The sequence below is a fragment of the Hemicordylus capensis genome, chromosome 6 (genome assembly GCF_027244095.1).
Source record: "Hemicordylus capensis ecotype Gifberg chromosome 6, rHemCap1.1.pri, whole genome shotgun sequence".
NCBI classification, from domain to species: Eukaryota; Metazoa; Chordata; class Lepidosauria; order Squamata; family Cordylidae; genus Hemicordylus; species Hemicordylus capensis.
The window spans coordinates 23198904-23218433 of record NC_069662.1 but is presented as its reverse complement, the minus strand read 5'-3'; the positions used below and the strand labels follow the sequence as shown (position 1 = coordinate 23218433).

General features: G+C 45.3%; 1 protein-coding gene across 4 annotated transcripts in view; it reads left to right on the top strand.

Annotated features, from left to right (window-relative positions):
* LOC128330682 (protein kinase C and casein kinase substrate in neurons protein 2-like) overlaps positions 1-19530 on the top strand; it is a 38898-nt gene that overhangs the window by 10222 nt on the left and 9146 nt on the right. For all 4 annotated transcript variants that reach the window (XM_053263878.1, XM_053263879.1, XM_053263876.1 and 1 more), the window contains exons 2-7: positions 9286-9353; positions 12737-12893; positions 14118-14353; positions 15775-15936; positions 17533-17708; positions 18328-18448. In XM_053263878.1, coding sequence (XP_053119853.1) covers positions 9286-9353; positions 12737-12893; positions 14118-14353; positions 15775-15936; positions 17533-17708; positions 18328-18448 — 920 coding nt within the window. The remainder of the gene's footprint in view (positions 1-9285; positions 9354-12736; positions 12894-14117; positions 14354-15774; positions 15937-17532; positions 17709-18327; positions 18449-19530) is intronic.

The following is a 19530-nucleotide window of genomic DNA, read 5'->3' as shown; positions in this document are numbered from 1 at the left end:
AATAAAATAACAATACTAGCCTACCTTTTAGGATTGGTTGCAAGGTATAAAATCTCTGGCAATTTTTAAAAAACATCTAAAAACCCATCGTTTTAACCAAGCTTTCTCAGCCTTTTAAAATTTGTTGGTTTTAATTTTGTGATTGATTTTAAATTGTTGAATTGTTTTAACTTTTTGTATGTGTTTTAATTGTTTTATGTTAACCACCCAGAGAAGAACGTTTGGGCAGTATATAAATGTGATGAATGAATGAATAAAGTAGTGTTGACTACTCAGAAAATTTTATATGGGTTTGAAATAGTAGTCTCCAAGTGCCATGTAGCCAGTGCTGGATTTAGCACAAGCTAAGTAAGCTACAGTTTAGGGCTTCACATTATGAGGGGCCTTTGAAATACAAAAAATGACTAAATTTCAAGTTTTACATAATGTATTTTCATCTAAAGGTATTTCTGATGCAAATAGGATTGCTGCAAGATAGCTGTCTTTGTTAGATTACTAGTTTTTCATTTCATCTTTGCCAAGCAAAAATAAAGTTTTTTCATTGTCCTTTTTGAGATATATAGATATAGATATGGTAATGCTATGGGCCTATGAAGCTTGCTATATTTTAGGGCCTCAGCATGTCATAATCTGGCCCAGCTCATAAGACACTAGTGTAAAAGTATGAGCCTAGTGACTGCCACCTGCGTTACTGTAGAGATCAGGAAGCAGGTTTGTCCTTTTATCCAGCTCCTAGCAAATCTACTGGCTCCTACGTTTTGCAAAAATAAAGTGCAATAGCAGAAAACCCCAAAATTAATATTTTTAAGACTCCATGTCAAAGCCAGTCTTTGAGATTGGAGGCAGATACATTTGGGGCCTGCAGTTCTCTGCATCTTGTGGAATTGAGCAGAGATGTGGATTTGGATCTCTGCGGCCTCCCTCAGAAATCGTGTCTTGGACAATGCGTCTGCCATGCGCTGCTTTTCTCTGCAATCTGCTATTTATTCTCCTGCCTGCGGTCCCAGATAACTGCAAACACATGTTCCCTCATCTGCAGCCTCCCCATCCCACATACCCCATCCTCCTCTCTCAAATGGCTTTCCCACCCGGTGCTAAAGACAAAAGTGCTGTCAGTGCTTTCCCAAAAGATGCAGTCCAAGATCCCTTGGCAAGCTGGATGGGTGCATGGAGGGAGGGAGGGAGGGCCGGCCAGCCAGAGGAAAACTGTGTCATTTGGGAACTGTAAGGAAACCGGGGAATCGTAGTAGCTGGCTGGCTAACTCTGTTATGGCCTAACTCTGACTAAAATCCACATCGTTTTACAGAATTAATGAGGGGGACTAGCTTTCTCTTTACATTATTTGCAATGTATTTTTAATAGATTCTTTTGTGTTAATTCAGCTTTTTTATAATGTGATTTTCTTAAGCTGCTCTGAAGTCCTTCTCCTTCTTCCCCTACTGTCAGGTTTATCATCAGTATGTTCAAGGTCTAACTTGAATTAGTTGGCACTGAAGAAGAGGCTAGGAGTGGTCTCCTCTCCCTCCCACTGCAGTTCACTCCACATTGCTCTGCAATTGATGACAAATGTGGACCCTATGGTGCTTTCCTCCTAGTTCCCAGTACAGTACAGAGAGGAAGGCCTTGGTGGTTGCATAGCAACTTGCATCCTCTCCATCCTCAGCCCTCTTGTGGGGTACAAGACTGCTAGGCAACCATCTAGCACTTCCATATCTTAAAATCAGCCCTTTTAATCAGGGTTAAAGGGCAAAGCTGGGGGATGGATACAAACTGCATGAAGTTCTCAGCTGCCCTCTGGCTCACAATCTGGACCAGTTCAAGGTCCAAATATAATCCAGCATCCTATTTCCAAGTGGCCAGTCAGGTGCCTCTAGACCAGGGATTCTCAATGTTGGGTCCCCAGATGTTATTGGACGTCAACTCCCATAATCCCCAGCCCCAGTGGCCTTTGGTTGGGGATTATGGGAGTTGAAGTCCAATAACATCTGGAGACCCAACATTGAGAATCCCTGCCTAGACTATCACAAACACAGCATGAAGGCCTGTTTGTCCTTAGCTCAGAGATACACTGCCTCTGAACAGGGGGGTTCTGTTTTGTTATCATGGCCTCTGTGAATCTGTCCAATCCCTAGGGAATTGTTAGTTAACAGTTGCTGTTAATTTGCTCTTGATAACTGCCAATTCAGCAGCTTAGCACCAGTAAAATACAAGTATGTTGGAGATACTAGGGTTGCCAACTGGCAATCCTCCTTTAGAGGTTTTCAGAGTCTGGATGGTCAACTGTCAGGGATCCTTTTACAGTTTCCTGCACAAAGCAGGGAGGTGGACTCCAAGCACCCTTCCAGCTCTAGTATTCTATGGTTCTGTGACTGGCCTGGGAGTTTTTCACACAGGGCTTTTAGTTCGCATCTCCTCCGGAATGGAGGGGCATGCGTGCATTCACGTATTGGCCAAAATTTACCCCAAAGTCCCTGCGAGCTATCGGGGAGCACTTCACCCACAATTCGGGTTTTTAATTACACTTTAGAATGTAGCCCAATTTATATTCAGTGTAAAAAAAAAATCCACTTTTTAATTGGGTGGGGTTTTTTGTTTTTTGTTTTTGGCAACTTCGAACTCACAGTAAAGCCTTGCAGTAAAGCCTACTGTCTTGGAAAGCTCCAGGAATCTCCAGGAATCAGCCTCAGTCTCTGAATGACAATTGAAAGCAATCCTGTAGATTTAAATGACTTTATGGGAAAATATATTGGGGGGTGGGGGTGGATCCAGGAATAGACCCAGTCAGAGTTGGCATCCTAGTAGATATTTTGATATCCACATACAAAAATATTTTGAATCATAATGTTTTTCATTGACATCTAGGTTTCACCTCTTTATGTGGGCAACATTCTTGCAAATAGAGGTCAGAATGATATTAAAATGAAGTTACTCAATAAGTCAGCAGAGTTCCTTTTGAGACTGTGGCCGTGTCATTATTTCCGTTGCTTAATAAAAAGATGTTTCTTAACCCACTGAAATGCTTATTCACGTCAGAGACACAACCAGCTTTCCTCTCTAGGTGGGATTGCCACATTTCTTGGTGGAGCTTCAAATAAATGCATGAAAAAAACCTGACTTCTTCATAACCAACCTGAACTTGTGTAACCCTGTGGTCAAGCCCAAGTGCCAATGTATATTTCAATGTCTATGATGAATTGTTAGCATCAGCTAAGTTGAATAATAAGGACGGTCATTTATTACCTACTAATAACAAGCACCTTCCTTAAATCAACAAATGAATAAACAAGAACTTCCTTCATTTACTTCTTAGGTTTCAGCTTTCCCAGACAGCAAGCTTTACTGCGAGGCTTTACTGTTCAAAGTTGCTCCAAAATACCGACAGGAAAAGTTGTTGTTTTTTTTTAACCTCAGATATAAATCGGGCTGCACTCTTAATGCACAATGAAAAACCCAAGTTGTGTGTGAAGTGCTCCCTGATAGCTCGCAGGGACTTCAGGATAAATTTGTCCAATATGTGAACACACACCTCCATTCCAGAGGAGATGCAAACTAAAAGCCAGGTGTGGAAAACTTCCTGGTTCTCAGGAGCGTTAACTGGGTAGCACAAGCATCCTACCTACTGTCCTACCCAGCGTGAGGCTCACACACACTCACTCCTCCTTAGATTTTTGCTCACACACTATCAACAATTGGGAGCACACACAGCTCCCAAAGCTGGGTAGGACACTTGTCCCAGTCCTACCCAGTTTATGGTCATAAGAACAAGTCTCTTATCTTTTTTTTAAGCACCTCTGCCATACTCACGGTCATAGAGGCTAAAGGCAGGGATTCTCAGCCTCAGGTCCCTAGCTGTTGTTGAACTACTGTTCCCATCATCCCCAGCCACAGAGGTGTTGGACTACAACTCCCATCAACCCATGTCATAATGGGCTTTGGCCATACCGGCTGGGGATAATGGAAGTTGCAGTGCAACAGTATCTAGGAATCCAAGGTAGAGAACTCCTGACTAAAAGGAATACTTTTTTCAGAATGATTTAAGCTTGAAAAGGGTGATAGCGATCTTAAAAAACCCACCCCGCATTAGAAGGAATACTGGGTGGGCTCAGCTGGGCAAATTAGGCAAGTGGTGCTTGGCACATGACTGCTCTGGGGACAGGGGCATGCAGCTGTGCAGTGATTTTTTGTTTTGTTTTGTTTCCTTTTTTAAACAGAACTGTTCTTATTCTAAAAGCAAATCTCTCGTTCTTCAAATGGAAGCTATCACACAAATTAAAAAGCCTGCTTTGCGCTCTCTCTCTCTGTCTCTCTCTCTCTCTCTCTATTTTTTATTATTATTATTATTATTATTATTATTATTATTATTATTTCGATTTCTATACCACCCTTCCAAAAATAGCTCAGGAGAGCTATCTCTTTGTTTCTCTTTGTTTCAAAGAGAAACAATAAATAAATAAGATGGCTCCCTGTCCCCAAAGGGCTCACAATCGAAAAAGAAATATAAGATAGACACCAGCAACAGTCACTGGAAGTACTGTGCTGTGGGTGGATAGGGCCAGTTACTCTCCCCCTGCTAAATAAAGAGAATCACCACGGTAAAAGGTGCCTCTTTGCCCAGTTAGCATATATATATGTGAGAAACACTCTCAGTGTTGTTATTAAGACTTTTGTTTAAATTTGTTAGCTAACTTTAATTCTGGAGCTTAGTTGCAATACTGTGACCTTGAAATGAAGAGTCCTAAGAACATAAGAACAGCCCTGCTGGATCAGGCCCAAGGCCCATCTAGTCCAGCATCCTGTTTCCCACAGTGGCCCACCAGATGCCACTGGAAGCCACAGGCAGGAGTTGAGGGCATGCCCTCTCTACTGCTGTTACTCTCCTGCTGTTAGTCCAGCCCTATTCAGACATTATGTTGTACAAGTGTACAAATATCTGTACACTCATATTTGTTGTGTGAATGGCCTGTGCTTGTTTAAAAAGTGAACACTTTTACAAGGCCCCCTGAAATGCAGGATACAGATAGGAAGGGTACTGCTGTGCCCACGTTCAACATAATGTGTGAATAACTCTACCAGTGTACAGATCTGTACCTGCATATATTATACACATCGTATAAGTGTTGAACGTAATGTATGAATAGGGCTCAAGTGCCCAAGAAGATTGATGTCTCCCCAGGGTCATAAGAACGTAAGAAAAGCCCTGCTTGATCAGACCAAAGGTCCACTGAGACAAGCATTCTCCTTTCCAGTGGATAACTAGATGTCTCTGGGAAGCCCATAATCAGGGTATGATTATGGTCCTCCCCTGATGCTGTCTCTCAAACAACTGATATTTTAAGGTATACTACTCATGCTGGGGATTGAGGGAGTTGTAGTTCAACAACATCTGGGGACCCAAGACGGGGAACCCCTGTCCTAGGGAGTGAGTTACATAACTGTCGTGCCACCATTTAAAAGGCTCTGTCTCTGTACCTGTCAATCAAATTTCTGTCAGCAGTGGACCAAAAGCAAAACCCCAGTAGCCAATCTTAAAACTTTATCCAACAATAGGGTTCCAATAACAGTGTCACAAGTGTAGGTAGAGTTACAGCTGCTAATGAGACTGACGAAAGATCTTGGTTCCTTAATATACAGTACAGTATGTCCTTATTGAGCATTCTGCTGTTGATTGGGTGAGTTGCTTTTTCTAGATCAGTAGCTGTAATCAAGAGGAGAATTATGTTCCAGAATAGGCCATTCAGGATATGTTGGAGGCAGTGTTTCCTCTAAGGCGTGTGCATGTGTGTGCACTCACAAGTTTGTTTGATGTCTGTGAAGTTAATTTTAGATCCTGCTCAAGTTGAATCAGGAAGGCCCCACTTTCAGTGCACATGTGCACACACTGTCTTGATACTGCCGCCCAGAACAAAATTCATTCTGCACACAGATGAAAAAAATTAGAGGGAACACTGGTTGGAGGGTGCCAGACTGGAAGTTGTGGGTCACCACAAGATGCAGCCTAATTCCTATACTGTCTGCATGGTACACTGCCTCTTTGAGGCAAACTTTGGTTTACATCTTTTTGGATCTGATCATTAATAAATACTAAATATATGTGCCTCATGATGACAGAGTGTATCTGTGGGATGACCTCATTTATTGGGGGATGATCTCATTTATTTCAGGGACCCCCAGAAGTCGTGACTACCGGAGCCATTTACTTAATCATATATAATGTCAGTTGCCAACCTGAGGCTCTCCAACTTGTTGGAGATCTCAGCAATTTGCAGCTGGGGATGATGGGAATTGTAGTCCAATAACAGCTGGAGACCCTTAGGTTTGCAACTCCGACATATAAGCAACCCGTATCTCCTATAGCCAGGCTGGGAAAAACTTTTATTTGCCTGAGATCTTGGAGAGTCACTGCCAGACAAAGGCAGATTAATAACTCATGAATTAAAATCTGCTACTATGTTCCATCAGAGGGTGGTACCTTAATGGTGGAGCACATGCCTTGCATGATGGAGATCTCAGTTTCAGTCCCCAGCATCTCCAGTTACAATAATAATATGTACATTTGTGAAACATATGGTTTAAAATAGGGGACAATCAAGGACTATTACTCTAAGAGTTGTGGGCTGTTGAGGAGAGCATGGGCTACAAGTGGAAGCCTATTTTCTGGAATCTGTCCCTGATAAATCACTGTCCCTAGATCTCCAGGTAGGTAGGTGGGTGGATGCATCCTGTCTCTAGTATACCTGCATGTCAATGGGTGCATAGCACTAAGGCACTATGCAGGATACAGCATATAGCAGGTAGAATCCAGTCTTCGACAATGTGTAATCTTTATTTTTTTATGTGCTTACTACATTTATTTCCCGCTCTTCCTCCAAGGAGCCCAGAATGGCTTACATGGTTTGTTTATTTATTTATTTAAAATATTTATACCCTGCCCCTCCAGTGCACTACTGCTCGGGGTGGCTCACAACAATAAGATAGACACAGATACAATAAAAGTAATAAAATTAACTAATTTTTTTAAAAGTCAGATTAAAACACACAATTATTAGATTTGAATTAAAACTGAAAATTATAAAAAGCTAAAAAAGCGAAAGTACCTGCCAGATATAACAAAACAATAATGGAGCATTAAAAAGCCTCCTTAAAAAGGTGCATTTTGAGATGTTTTTTAAAAACACTGAGGAAGGGAGCATGGCAGAGTTCTTCAGGGAGGGTGTTCCAAAGCCGAGGGGCCAAAATTGAAAAGGTCCTGTCTCTAGTCCCCGCAACAGGGATCTCTATTAGTGGCGGGGTCATGATGTTACCAATGCATGAGTGACTGAGGTCAGGTCCGACTTCTCCAAGTAGGGTCGCAGCTGGTGTACCAGCCGTAGTTGGTAAAAGGTGCTTCTGCACACCGCCGCCACCCGCGCCTCCAAGGACAGTGTTGGGTCCAGAAGCACCCCCAAGCTGTGGACTTTGTCTTTCAGAGGGAGCGTGACCCCTTCCAAGACCATATTTACCTCCTTACTCGGATGATCACTTCTACCAACCCAGAGCACTTCCATTGTATCTGGATTGAGTTTCAGCTTGTTTGCCCTCATCCAGTCCAGAACAGCTTCCAAGCCCCGGTTCAGAGCATCCACTGCCTCCCTGGTGTCTGGTGACTTAAAAGATAGGTAGAGCTGGGTGTCATCAGTATATTGATGGCATTGCAGCCCACACCTATGGATGACCTTTACCAGGGGCTTCATGTAAACGTTAAACAGCATGGGAGACAGAATAGATCCTTGTGGCACCCCATAGGCCAAAGGCCAAGGGGTGGAGCAGGCATCCCCCAGCACCACCTTCCGCAGGGTTGCCAGAACCTAAGGGGTATACCTGTGGGTCAAATGGGCCGTAAGCCAGAATTTGGCTTTTTAAAAGCCAAATCTGGCCACCTAGCTTCTGAGTATGACCCCCTAGGTAGGAACAGAGCCACCGTACAACCGTGTCCCCAAGTCCCAACCCAGAGAGATGTCTCAGAAAGATACCATGGTCGATGGTATCGGAAGCCGCTGAGAGGTCCAGGAGGATCAACAGAGTCACACTCCCTCTGTCTATCTCCCGGCATAGGTCATCCATCAGGGCGACCAAGGCAGTTTCAGTCTCATATCCAGGTTGGAAGCCAGACTGGAAAGGATCTAAGTAATCAGATTCATTCAGAGCAGTCTGGAGCTGAGATGCCACAACACTCTCCAATACCTTGCCCAAGAAGGGGAGGTTTGAAACTGGTCGAAAGTTATTTAAGTCATCTTAAATAAGGTTATGTTTCTCCTCACAATAGCCCTGTGAGGTAGGTTAGACTGAGAGATAAGTGACTGGCCCAGAGTCACCCAGTGAACTTCATGGCTGAATGGGGATTTGAATTCGGGTCTCCTTGGTCCTAGCCCAAGACTCTAACCATTACATCACAATAGTGGTTGGGTGAGTGGGGGCTTGGGCAGTAATCTTTTGGTATGAGAACTGGTTGTTGCAAATATATCCCTGTTTTCATCTGTGAAAAGTTAGAGGTTATGGCCTGGGCTTGGTTCATCTGCTTTGGGAATCCAGAACAATGAAGTCTGTGAGCCAGGTGCACACATTCTGGCTATCAGTACCATATCTGATGACAGATGCTCATAGGAGTTTAAATAGATGATAACATTGATGCACGTAGATAACTGTTAGCGTAAAATTGGAGTCATTTTGCACAGAGAAAAGAGTTAGGGTAGGGTTAGAGTTAGGTTAACGATGAACAAATCTTTGTCCTCTCTCCACAGAGTAATCTTTGGAGGACATTCCTACCAATGTTCATTTCCATTCCTCTGACAACATCGATACAATTTTATAGTAGTTGTTTATATTTTAAAAACTTTTTGAAGCTTAAAACAAAACCAAAACATTGCAAATTGGGCTGCTGCAGGCTGGATGGTCAGGACAGTAAAAGCATGATCACATACTGAAAGTATGCACTGCTATCACCTATTTTCCATCTCTAGGGGTAGATCTTGTCAAAAATCACAATGAGCATTCGTCCTCGTCTCCCCACCAAGCTGGTACTGACCACTCCAGATGGCTCATGTTCTATTATTACCTGCTTTCTATTTGTGGTAGGCTTGTAATATAGCCGGAACGGTGTGCTGTGCCTCCCAGATTGCCCGACCACGCCCCCTAAACGTTATACACGACGCCTCTGCTTGGCCACGTCTCCTACACATCCCTATTTTCATCGGTGAACATATTTGATGTTTTTAAAGTGTGCAGCCTGACACCTGTTCCTTCCACAGGCGACACCATGTCGGTTATATATAGCGAGGTGGCTGCAGATGAGCCTACAACCAGCAGCTTCTGGATGGTGAGTGGCAGCAGGAAGCCAGCCAGGGTTGCACAGCCTGTAGTGATGATGGTGGTGGGAAGGGTGCTACGTGAACAGTGGTGGGTATGGCAGGAGATTCCTTTTGGTAGAAGATGCAGTCAATAGAGTCAATCCTGAGTGACGTTCATGCCCCTGTGGGAGGGACCAGGACTGGAGACTGTAGAGGGGCGAGGAGAGTTTCTGGATTTTTTGGTGTGTAAGGGACGGGGAGGTGGGGGGGGGGAGACAAGCACTCCCTCAGACAAGCGGTTTACTCCCCCCATCAACCCCCAATTTCTCTTTTAGAAATCTAACGTGCAAGACGTAGCTCGCCCATCCAGAAATACACTTTGCCCCCCTCAATTCTTTTCCTAGTGCCACCACTGAAGGGAGGTTTGGTGGATTGGAGCAGGGATACTGGGAAACAGCTTATTTGAGAAGAGAGTTAGGTTTTTAGAGTCAAAACATTGGAATTAGCTGGGATGGGAATAGTCTAGTGCAGGGATGGACTGATTTTGTGGGATCTACGTTATCGTCATCATCATCATCATCATCATCATCATCATCATCATTATTATTATTATTATTATTATTAACAGCTCTGCTGGAATGGCTCAAAGCCCATCTAGTCCAGCATCCTGTTTCCCAGATTGTCTCAGACACCAGGTGCCTCTGGGAAGCCCATAGAGAAGAGCTGAGAGCATGCCCTCTCTCCTGCTGTTACTCCCCTGCAACTGGTATTTAGAGGCTTCTTGCCTCTAAGGCTGGAGGTGGCCTATAGCCCACAGACTAGTAGCCATTGATAGACCTGTCCTCCATGAATGTTCCACCATCTGTTTTGAATTGACCAAGGTAGTGTTGGGGGTTGTCAATGTTGCCTTCCAAAAAGTAGTAACTTTTTGTTACTAGTAGTAACAAAGTAGTAACCAGTAGAGCACTAGGGATGAGCACACACTCCAGTTACAGAGTAGGTAGCAGAGGATGGTTTAGTTGTAGCAGCTATTTAGAGAAAACACATGGAGATCCTTGTAGAACTAAATACTAAGTATTTATTGGTTAAATACACTTGGATAAGAAGTGGTGCAGCAGGGAAATGCTTGACTAACAAGCAGAAGGTTGCCGGTTTGAATCCCCACTAGTATGTTTCTGTCGGGCAGCAGCAATATAGGAAGATGCTGAAAGGCATCATCCCATACTGTGTGGGAGGAGGCAATGGTAAACCCCTCCTGTATTCTGCCAAAGAAAATCACAGGGCTCTGTGGGTGCCAGGAGTCAAAATTGACTCAACAGCACACTTTACCTTTTACTTTACTCTTGGACAGGAAAGACCTAACCTTAATCTAAATAGCTACATAATGAATAGGTAAGGAGGGAGAGAGATGTTTCCATCTGCTCTCTAAGAAGAAAGGAAGGATTGTGAGGCTTAACAGGAAATACCTGAAGAGTAATATTTCAGTGGTCATAGAGCAGAGACAGGTAGAACAGTTAGGAGACCCTCACTAGCTACCTCTGCTCCCAGTGCCCCTAGTGGTCATTAGGATAGTTGGTGCAAAAGGTCGATGCACTGGAGCTCCACCTCCAACAGGTAGAACACACATTCAGTATCTTTTTATTCTCTTACGTCTGTACCCTGCATTTCAGAACATAGAAGATGCAGTTAATAAAGTCAATCCTGGGTGACATTTATGCCCCTGCGGGAGAGAGAAGAGACTGTAGTGGGGAGGGGTTTCTGATTTTTTTTAGTGTGTAAGGGAGGCAGGGCAGCTAACAACGTCCTCCCAGGGCAGCGAACTACAAAATAATGCCATAAAATACAGAAGATCACAATACCAAAAATAAAATGGCTACCTAAATGGAGCAGCAGCAAAAAAAAACCTGTTGCCAGTTAAAATCAGTCAACAAAAGGTCTTGTGAAAGAAGAGAGTCTCTACTTCTGGCTTAACAACTGCCCAAGTAGGAGCGTTGAGGATATTCCAAAGTTGTGGTGCCACCACCGAGAAAGCCTTTTGTCCCTGGTAGTCCACCCAACAAATTTGTTTTAAGGGCAGCCTAGAGAGGAGGGGAGGGCCCATGTAGGCTCATATGGGTGAAAGATAATGTGGTCTTAACAGCTGAGGCGTAACTGATCTATGTTAAGTGATCCTGAGCATGACCTATTGCTTAAAAAACAAGAAGTGTCTTGCTGGGTTAGACCAATGACCGCCTAGACCAGAATTCTTTGCAAGAGTCCCAGCAACCAGCAGGCATGGACTGCTATTTGCCTACTCCTGATCTAGGATTGTTTGTTTTCAAGATTTCTATCTCTCCTTTAAAAAATAAATAAATCCAAGGCAGTTAACAGTTTCAAAACAGTAAAAGCATTAAAGCAACACATGCCAATAAAACAAAAGCATTAAAAAATGCCAGCACCCACCCACCCCACTAGCTGGTTACACCGTGAGAAGCTTTGCAGAAAAGTGATGCCTTGACTGCCCATCTGGAAAAAAGTTCAGTTGGCAACCTCGGAGATCTCAGAACTCACGTCTCCTTGGTTATTTGAAAGGTGCATAATGTCAAGGGCATTATTTTGAACAGGAGTGACCCACTCAAGAGGAAGGTCCTTCCAGGTGGCAAAAAACCTGCAATATGAATAATATGTGCACAAGTTCTAAGCATGATCTTACGCACCCTCCACACACTACTGCAGGCTTCTGTCTTCTTTCCTGGAGGGATCTCACACCTTATTTAAATGCCCAGCAGGGACCTTGTGCAATTTCCACATTTCCACCTGCTGGCCAGCTCTTGCTTTCTGAGAATAACCCACTTAATTACTACTTTTCTGGTGAATGAGGAAAGGGTGGGTTATTCTTGGAAAGCTGGCCAGCTGGTGGCGCTGTGGAAAATGTGTGAGGTCCCTGCTGGGTGTCTGAACAGTGTTTGAAATCCTACTGGGAAAGAAGACAGAACTGGGAAATCTCATGGGGAAAGATGATAGGAGAATCCCTGGTGTGAAACATAGGAAACTGCCATATACTGAGTCAGACCATTGGTCTATCTAGCTCAGTATTGTCTTCACAGACTGGCAGCGGCTTCTCCAAGGTTGCAGGCAGGAATCTCTCTCAGCCCTATCTTGGAGAAGCCAGGGAGGGAGGGGAATATCTTGCAGTGCTCACACATCAAGTCTCCCATTCATATGCAACCAGGGCAGACCCTGCTTAGCTATGGGGACAAGTCATGCTTGCTACCACAAGACCAGCTCTCCTCTCTTGAGAAAGCTTGAGGGTGAGAACTCTCTTGCTTAGAACTTGTGTGCAAGCTCTTCATGTCACATAGTTTATTGCCATCTGGAAGGACCCTGAGATCGCTCCCTGTCTGTTCTTCTCTCCTCCTCCATTCTTCTTCAGCCCAATCACTATCACAGCACAGTGAAACGTTTGGATGATGGCTATCGTGTCTGTGACCAGATTGTTACCTGCTTCCAAGAGCGTGCAAAGATCGAACGCAGCTATGCCTTACAGATGGAGGAGTGGACTCGCAAGTGGCGGCCCCTCGTGGATGCAAGTGAGTTGCTGCTGGACGTCTCCTTCCAACTTTGTTCATGCCCAATTTGAACCATAGGTTCTGTTTCCAAAATCCAGGTTTTCAAAAATATTCAGGTGAGGGAAGTCTGGCAGGAACATGGGTGCATTTTACCGATATGATGCTATCGCCTTGAATGCAGACCTGGCCTGCCAAAGGCCTACCAGATACTACTGACCTTTTCCACCAACACCTAAGGCGTGTTCACACGGATTTTAAGTGTCCTGTCCAGCTTTGGGAGCATTGTGCGTGCCCAATTTTCGGTCTTGTGATTGTCTGCTAAGTGTCAGCTGGATAGGATAGATGCGCCCGATCCAGATTCCATTTCCAGCTTTTGAACGAGATAGGAGGTAGTAGGAAAAACTGTCCTAACCAGTTGATGGTTAGCAGATGATCATGCTTCCCTCTTACCTTGCTTTTTACCCACACACGACTGAAAATTAGGAGTGTGCACAGCTCCTGGATCTGGATATAGGACACTTGTCCTACCCAGTCAATGATCATGTGAACAAGCCTCAAGTTTTATGTCAACGTTTGTGGTGGTTCAGAAAATCACCTTAGTGGCATGGCTACCACACATTAACAGTTACCATGTAGATTGATTTGGATCGGCCTCCTCATGCCAACCTCATAAGAACAGCCCTGCTGGGCCTATCTAGTCCAGAATCCTGTTTTATACAGTGGCCCACCAGATGCCTCTGAGAAGCCCACAGGCAGGGGGTGAGGGCTTGCCCTCTATCTTGCTGTTGCTCCCCTGGAATTTAGAGACAGCTTGCCTCTGAGGCTAGAGGTGGCCTATAGCCACCAGACTAGTAGCCACTGATAGACCTGTCCTCCATGAATTTGTCTAACTAAGCCCCTTTTAAAGCCATCCAAGCTGGTGGCCATCACCACATCCTGCGGCAGAGAATTCCACATCTCAATGCAATCAGCCCTTAGAGCAGGAGTGGGCATTTTTGGCTCTCCAGTTGCTGCTGAACTACAGCTCTCATCATCCCTAGCCATTGTGGCTGGGGATGATGGGAATTGTAGTTCGACAACAGCTGGAAGGCCAAGATTACTCACTTCTGTCTTAAAAGTGAAATGTGGTGGTCACATTTTGAGAGGGCTATAATCTGCACTCTGTTGGCTTTGTGTATTTTGCTCTCAGTGTGGGCAACATGTGAAATCTGAAGCCACCCTTGGTCCCTCCCTGCCCCTGTCCAGGTCCGTTGTACGGCTCCCTGCTCCGGGCCTGGCAAGCGTTCTTAGGGGCTTCCGAGCGGCTGAGCCGACTGCACATGGAGATGCAACGGGCCTTGGTCTCGGAGGATGCCGGGCGCATCCGGGCGTGGCAACGCGACTCCTATCACCGCAAGCTGTTTGGGGGCTTCAAGGAGGCCTGTGAGCTGGAAAGTGGCTTCCAGCGGGCTCAGAAACCCTGGACCAAGAAGCTCAAGAAGGTAGGAGGGACCTTGGCATCCGGAGCTCTCTAGGAGAGGAGGGGTCATAGCTCCGTGGAAAAGAGCATCCTCTTCGTAGGCAAAAAGGCTCATCCAATCTCTAACAACTCCAGGTAGGACTGGGAAACACTCTTCTGAAACCCTGGAGAGCCTCTCCCAGTCAAAGTAGACAATACTGAGGTATCTGACTCGGTATAAGGCAGCTTCCTATGTAACCTTGGAGAAGGGCCCTAGCTCGGTGGAAGAGCACCTGCTTTGCTTGCAGAAGGTCTCAGGCTCAATCCCTGGCATCTCCAGGTAAGGTTGGGAAATACCCATCTGAAACCCTGCAGAGCCACTGCCAGTCAATGCAGACCAGTGGCTCCCAACCTGGGTTCCTCCAGATGTTGCTGAACGATATACGCCCATCATTCCCAGCTACAATTTATGTGGACCAGTGGCCTCTCTTGGTATAAAGCAGGGGTGTGTGTGTGTGTGTGTGTGTGTGTGTGTGTGTGTGTGTGAGAGAGAGAGAGAGAGAGAGAATCAAAAGCATGTCCCTCTTCCTCTTTCCCTCTCTTGCCTGGCTCTAGGCCCACTCACATGTCCCCCAAGTCTAGCTTGGGAAGGAGTGATGAAATGAGGTTAGCTGGGGCTGTCCCCGAGGGCAAAAAATAGCACCAGCTAACCTCATTCCATCACTCCTTCCCAAGCTAGATTTGGGGGACATGTGAGGGCAAAAAATAGCACCAGCAATGCCTGCTCATACAGTATGCAGGGTTAGCACTCATCTCCTGCCACTGGGTCTTGCACCCTACCTGGGGGACCCACCCCCATCGTTTTGAGAACCCAGGGCATAGGGAAATTGGGAGCATAAGAGCATGAGGATAAATCACAAGGGATTATCAGTTGCGCAATCAGTTAGTGTGTTGTCTGTTATCAGAAAGATTGGTAGCTTGGACCCACCTATGAACAGTTCTTTGGGGAATGGCTGCAGTTCAGTAGAAGAGCGTCTGCCTTGCATGCAGAGGGGCCTAGCTTCAATCCTTGGCATCTCCAGGTAGGGTTGGAAAAGACCCTTGTCTGAAACCCTGGAGGGCTGCTGCAGGTCAGTGGAGACCAGGCTTGCTCAACTTCGGCCCCCCTGCAGATGTTGGCCTACAACTCCCATAATCCCTGGCTATTGGCCACTATGGCTGGGGATTATGGGAGCTGTAGTCCAAAAACCTCTGGGGTGCTCAAGTTGAGCAGGCCTGGTGTAGACAATCCTCAGCCACGTGGACCAACGGTCTGACTCGACCAATGGTCTTCTGTCAAGGCAGCTTCCTATGTAACCTATGAGCCAGGACAGCTGGGTTCTCTGGGGAAGGTGTGGTATATCCTGAGGTATATGTTGATGGTTGGCACACTTCTGTTCCACCGACCCTTGAAATAACATCCAGGTCGAGAAGAACAAATCCTTGTACTACAAGGCCTGCCGCAAAGAGCACATTGCAGCCCTACGGGAGAGCGGAGTTCAGACGGCCGCGGGGCCTGAGGTGCCCCCTGACCGGCAACGTGCCCTGCGAGATGAACATCAACGGTGCAGCCAGGACGCCAACAAGGTATGTCTTTTCACCCCTTTCTGGATGGGTCCAACCAAGCAAGAGGGGGAATACAGGCCACTTTAGGATGCTGTGTCACTCAATGGAATTGTCAGGCAAACCAACCACACTTTCTTTTGTATTGCCTGGGGCTTGTTGGCCTTGCTGTGGCTTGTTGGTCCTGATGGCCACTGGCACTCTAGGCCCAGCCTTTTCATTTATTTATAGGACTGCCAATTTACCAGGAAAAAAGTCTGTCCTGTGCCTTTAACAACAGAAGCCATCAAGTAAAACTTTTCACAGCAAAGATCATGCTCATTTTTATGCTGTGAAACGCTTTCCTAATATTTTTCAGCTGTTAAAGGCATCAAGGTAAAGTGTGTCGTCAAGTCTGTGTTGAATCCTGGTGCCTACAGAGCCCTGTGGTTTTTTGGTGGGGTAGAATACAGGAGGCATTTACCATTGCCATCTCCCGCACAGGGGCGTAACTATAATAGGGCAAGGGGAGACAGTTGTCTGGGGGCCCACTGCCTTGGGGGGCCCCCCAGAGGCAAGTCACATGACTGACTCCCCCAGCCATGCATTCGCCCGGGCTTCCTTCAGTTGTATTTATCCTCCGAAACTGATGTGAGTGTTAAGACCTGGAGCTACCAGAACAGCATGTCTTTCTCTAGTACCATTAAATGACTTGCATCCTCCACAATTTACAAAACCTTTTAAAAAACAATTTAGGATGATCTATTGTGGCACATAGGTTTTATTTATAAATAAATAAATAGATTTATTTTACTCTGCTTTTTGTTACCACTATTCAGCCTCATTTAAGATTCCTTTACTTCATGAGCTGAGCTTCAGTGATGGGGAGTGGGCATTTAAAAATCTTGTCTCTGGGCTCACTCTAACCTTGCTACGCCCCTGCTCCGTGCAGTATGAGATGATGCCTTTCAGCATCTTCCTATATCGCTGCTGCCTGATATAGATGTCTCCCATAGTCTGGGAAACATACCAGCGGGGATTTGAACCGGCAACCTCTGGCTTGCTAATCAAGTAATTTCCTGCTGTGCCATTAGGTGGCTCCTGTTAAATGCACAGGACACATAAAAACATGTTTATGTGTATCCAGACTTGAATGTACATACAACACGAAGAGGCTGTTCACACAACTGAAAACAGGGTAGGACAAGTGTCCCACCAGCTTTTCCTCCTGCCTTAGTCAAACGCTGGGTATGAGAGCTGGGTAGGACAGCACTATCCTACCCAGCTCCTGTCTCTCACACAGTCACTTCTCCCTTCTCCTGCCTAGTGGTTTCCTCCACACAGCCAAAAATTGAGAGCACGCACAAACCTGGGTAGGACACTTTCCCAGTTTTTGGTTGTGTGGACAGCCTAAGTGTCTGAATAGGGCTCCAGTGTGTTGACTGTGGACTGCCTGCTTAGGGACAGGGTTCTGGAATGTTTTGTTTGTTTGTTTGTTTGTTTAATTTATTCAATTTCTATACCGCCCTTCCAAAAATGGCTCAGTTCTTTCTATCCCAACAGTGCTAGAAAAGGCTTGTGCCCGAGACAGAAGAGGCCCTTGGCACGTGAACCTTCTTGACTCTTTACCCCTCTCAACAGGTGCGTGAGCGTTACGAGAAGGCCCTGCAAGAGCTCGATCGCTGTAGCCCACGCTACATGGAGGAAATGGAGTCGGTTTTTGAGCAGGGGCAGGCGCTAGAGCAGAGACGCATCATCTTCCTTAAGGGGGCCTTCCTTGCCCTGCATCGACGCCTCGATGTCACTGCTGACCCCAGGTGTGAGAAAGGATTGTCTGAGGCCCCAATGACACTTTACATGTGAATTCGTGTGTAACAGTAGTCTGCTGACCCCTTTAAAGTTAGGAAGAGACACTTCTGGCGGAGACAATTGGGAAACCGGGCTACAGGGACTCTTGGCTTGATCCAACAGGGCTCTCCTAATATTGTTATGTCCTTATTGCCCCACCAGCAGTAGCTTTTCCTCATTTAAAGGGCCTGTTGGGTTACTGTTGTGCATTAGGGATGGGGAAAGTGTTGGGTCCCTGCCAACCGTCATAAATGGGGAGGAGCTTCAGTCCTCCAGGGCTGCAATGCCGTTGTTACCCATTAGAGGGGGTCCTGGAGCTTTCCTTGCCTCCTTCTACTACCCCATCCAGACATCTTACTGCTGTATATGCTGCCTGCCTCTAGGGGATTTTTGCCCTTCTGTGCAGATATTTTTATGGTTAAATGACTTTTTAAAAAAATTCTTTTTCCCAGTTTCTTGCATGGCTTGCAGGATTCTCACTATTATTGTAGTGTTAAATGGGGAAGCAAATTGTGAAAAGGTTTGAGGGTGAAGGTTTTTGAATGCCACCTGACATCCCTTCCTGTTCATTTTCCTCCCTTCATTCAGTATCCGAGCTGTTTATACTGACTTGCACCAAGCTATTGAGGACATAAATGACCAGGATGACCTCAAATGGTGGCGTAATCGACATGGACCAGGGATGCCCATGAACTGGCCACAGTTTGAGGTGGGAACCTCTCCCTTGCTTAATAGTGAAATAAGGGCACTCTGCATACTCTCAGAGGCACTCCAGTCTCCAGCCAGACTATAGGTACAGAGACAAATAGTCCCAGATAATATACATAATGAAGATACAAAATGAAGCCCACAACAGTTGCCCGAAAAGCTTATTTTTTTAATAGTGGATACTAAATTAAACCCTCCTCCTCCTTTCCTCCAAGAGCAAAGAGCTCTTTCTGTCTGTAGGCCTTTTGTGCTGACTCTTGAGAAGTTTAAAAGTTTATGAACATTCCGTGACATCACAGCAGCTCAGCCAGTGGTTAGGGAGAGATCTCTCCGACTGACAAACATCAACAACCAACTGTGTTTTACCTCAGGTTTGGTCTCCTTTTTGGTAAATTGGCAAAACCAATTGGAGGGGGGTGGTCTATATGTTCTTTGCTTTCAGTTGACACCCCATTCATACCTCTCTGATTATAATTTGGTACCCTAAAATGACATCTATATTCTTGTAGGACTTTGAGAGAGAACATATTTTAGGACTACCCCAGAATTTACTTCAGGAAAGGAAATATAATGAGATATGATAATATGCGATTCAGTTCTGTATTTATTTCAGGATTTTTATAACTGACATATACAGTTGTATATTAATTTCAGATACATAATATAAGCATGTTCTTTGGTCATGCAAAATGGACCCCTCTCTTATCGTTTTTGTGTGGCCTGGGAATAGCCTCATACTGAAGGTTTACAATAGAATCCCAGTTAATGGCCTTGGATGGTGGCTACTCTAAGAGAGGGAAGGAAGAAGGAAAGGCACCAGTGCAAAAACAAAAAGAGGAAAATGATATCAGAGTTATGTGGAGAGTCATTTCTTTGGCTGAATAAATTACTTCCTATATTTTTAAGATATCTGCTTTTGTCCTGCCATGGGAATTTGTGTCAAACTAGAGATGTCTGGGCAGAGCATAGAGGAAAACCCAGCTTTTGCAGTCAGAATGTGGACAGAAAACAGAAGAACAGTTTATTTAGAATTTGTTGGAAAAGGTGTCTAGATTTCTGGCTGGCAGAAGAAGCTTATCGAAA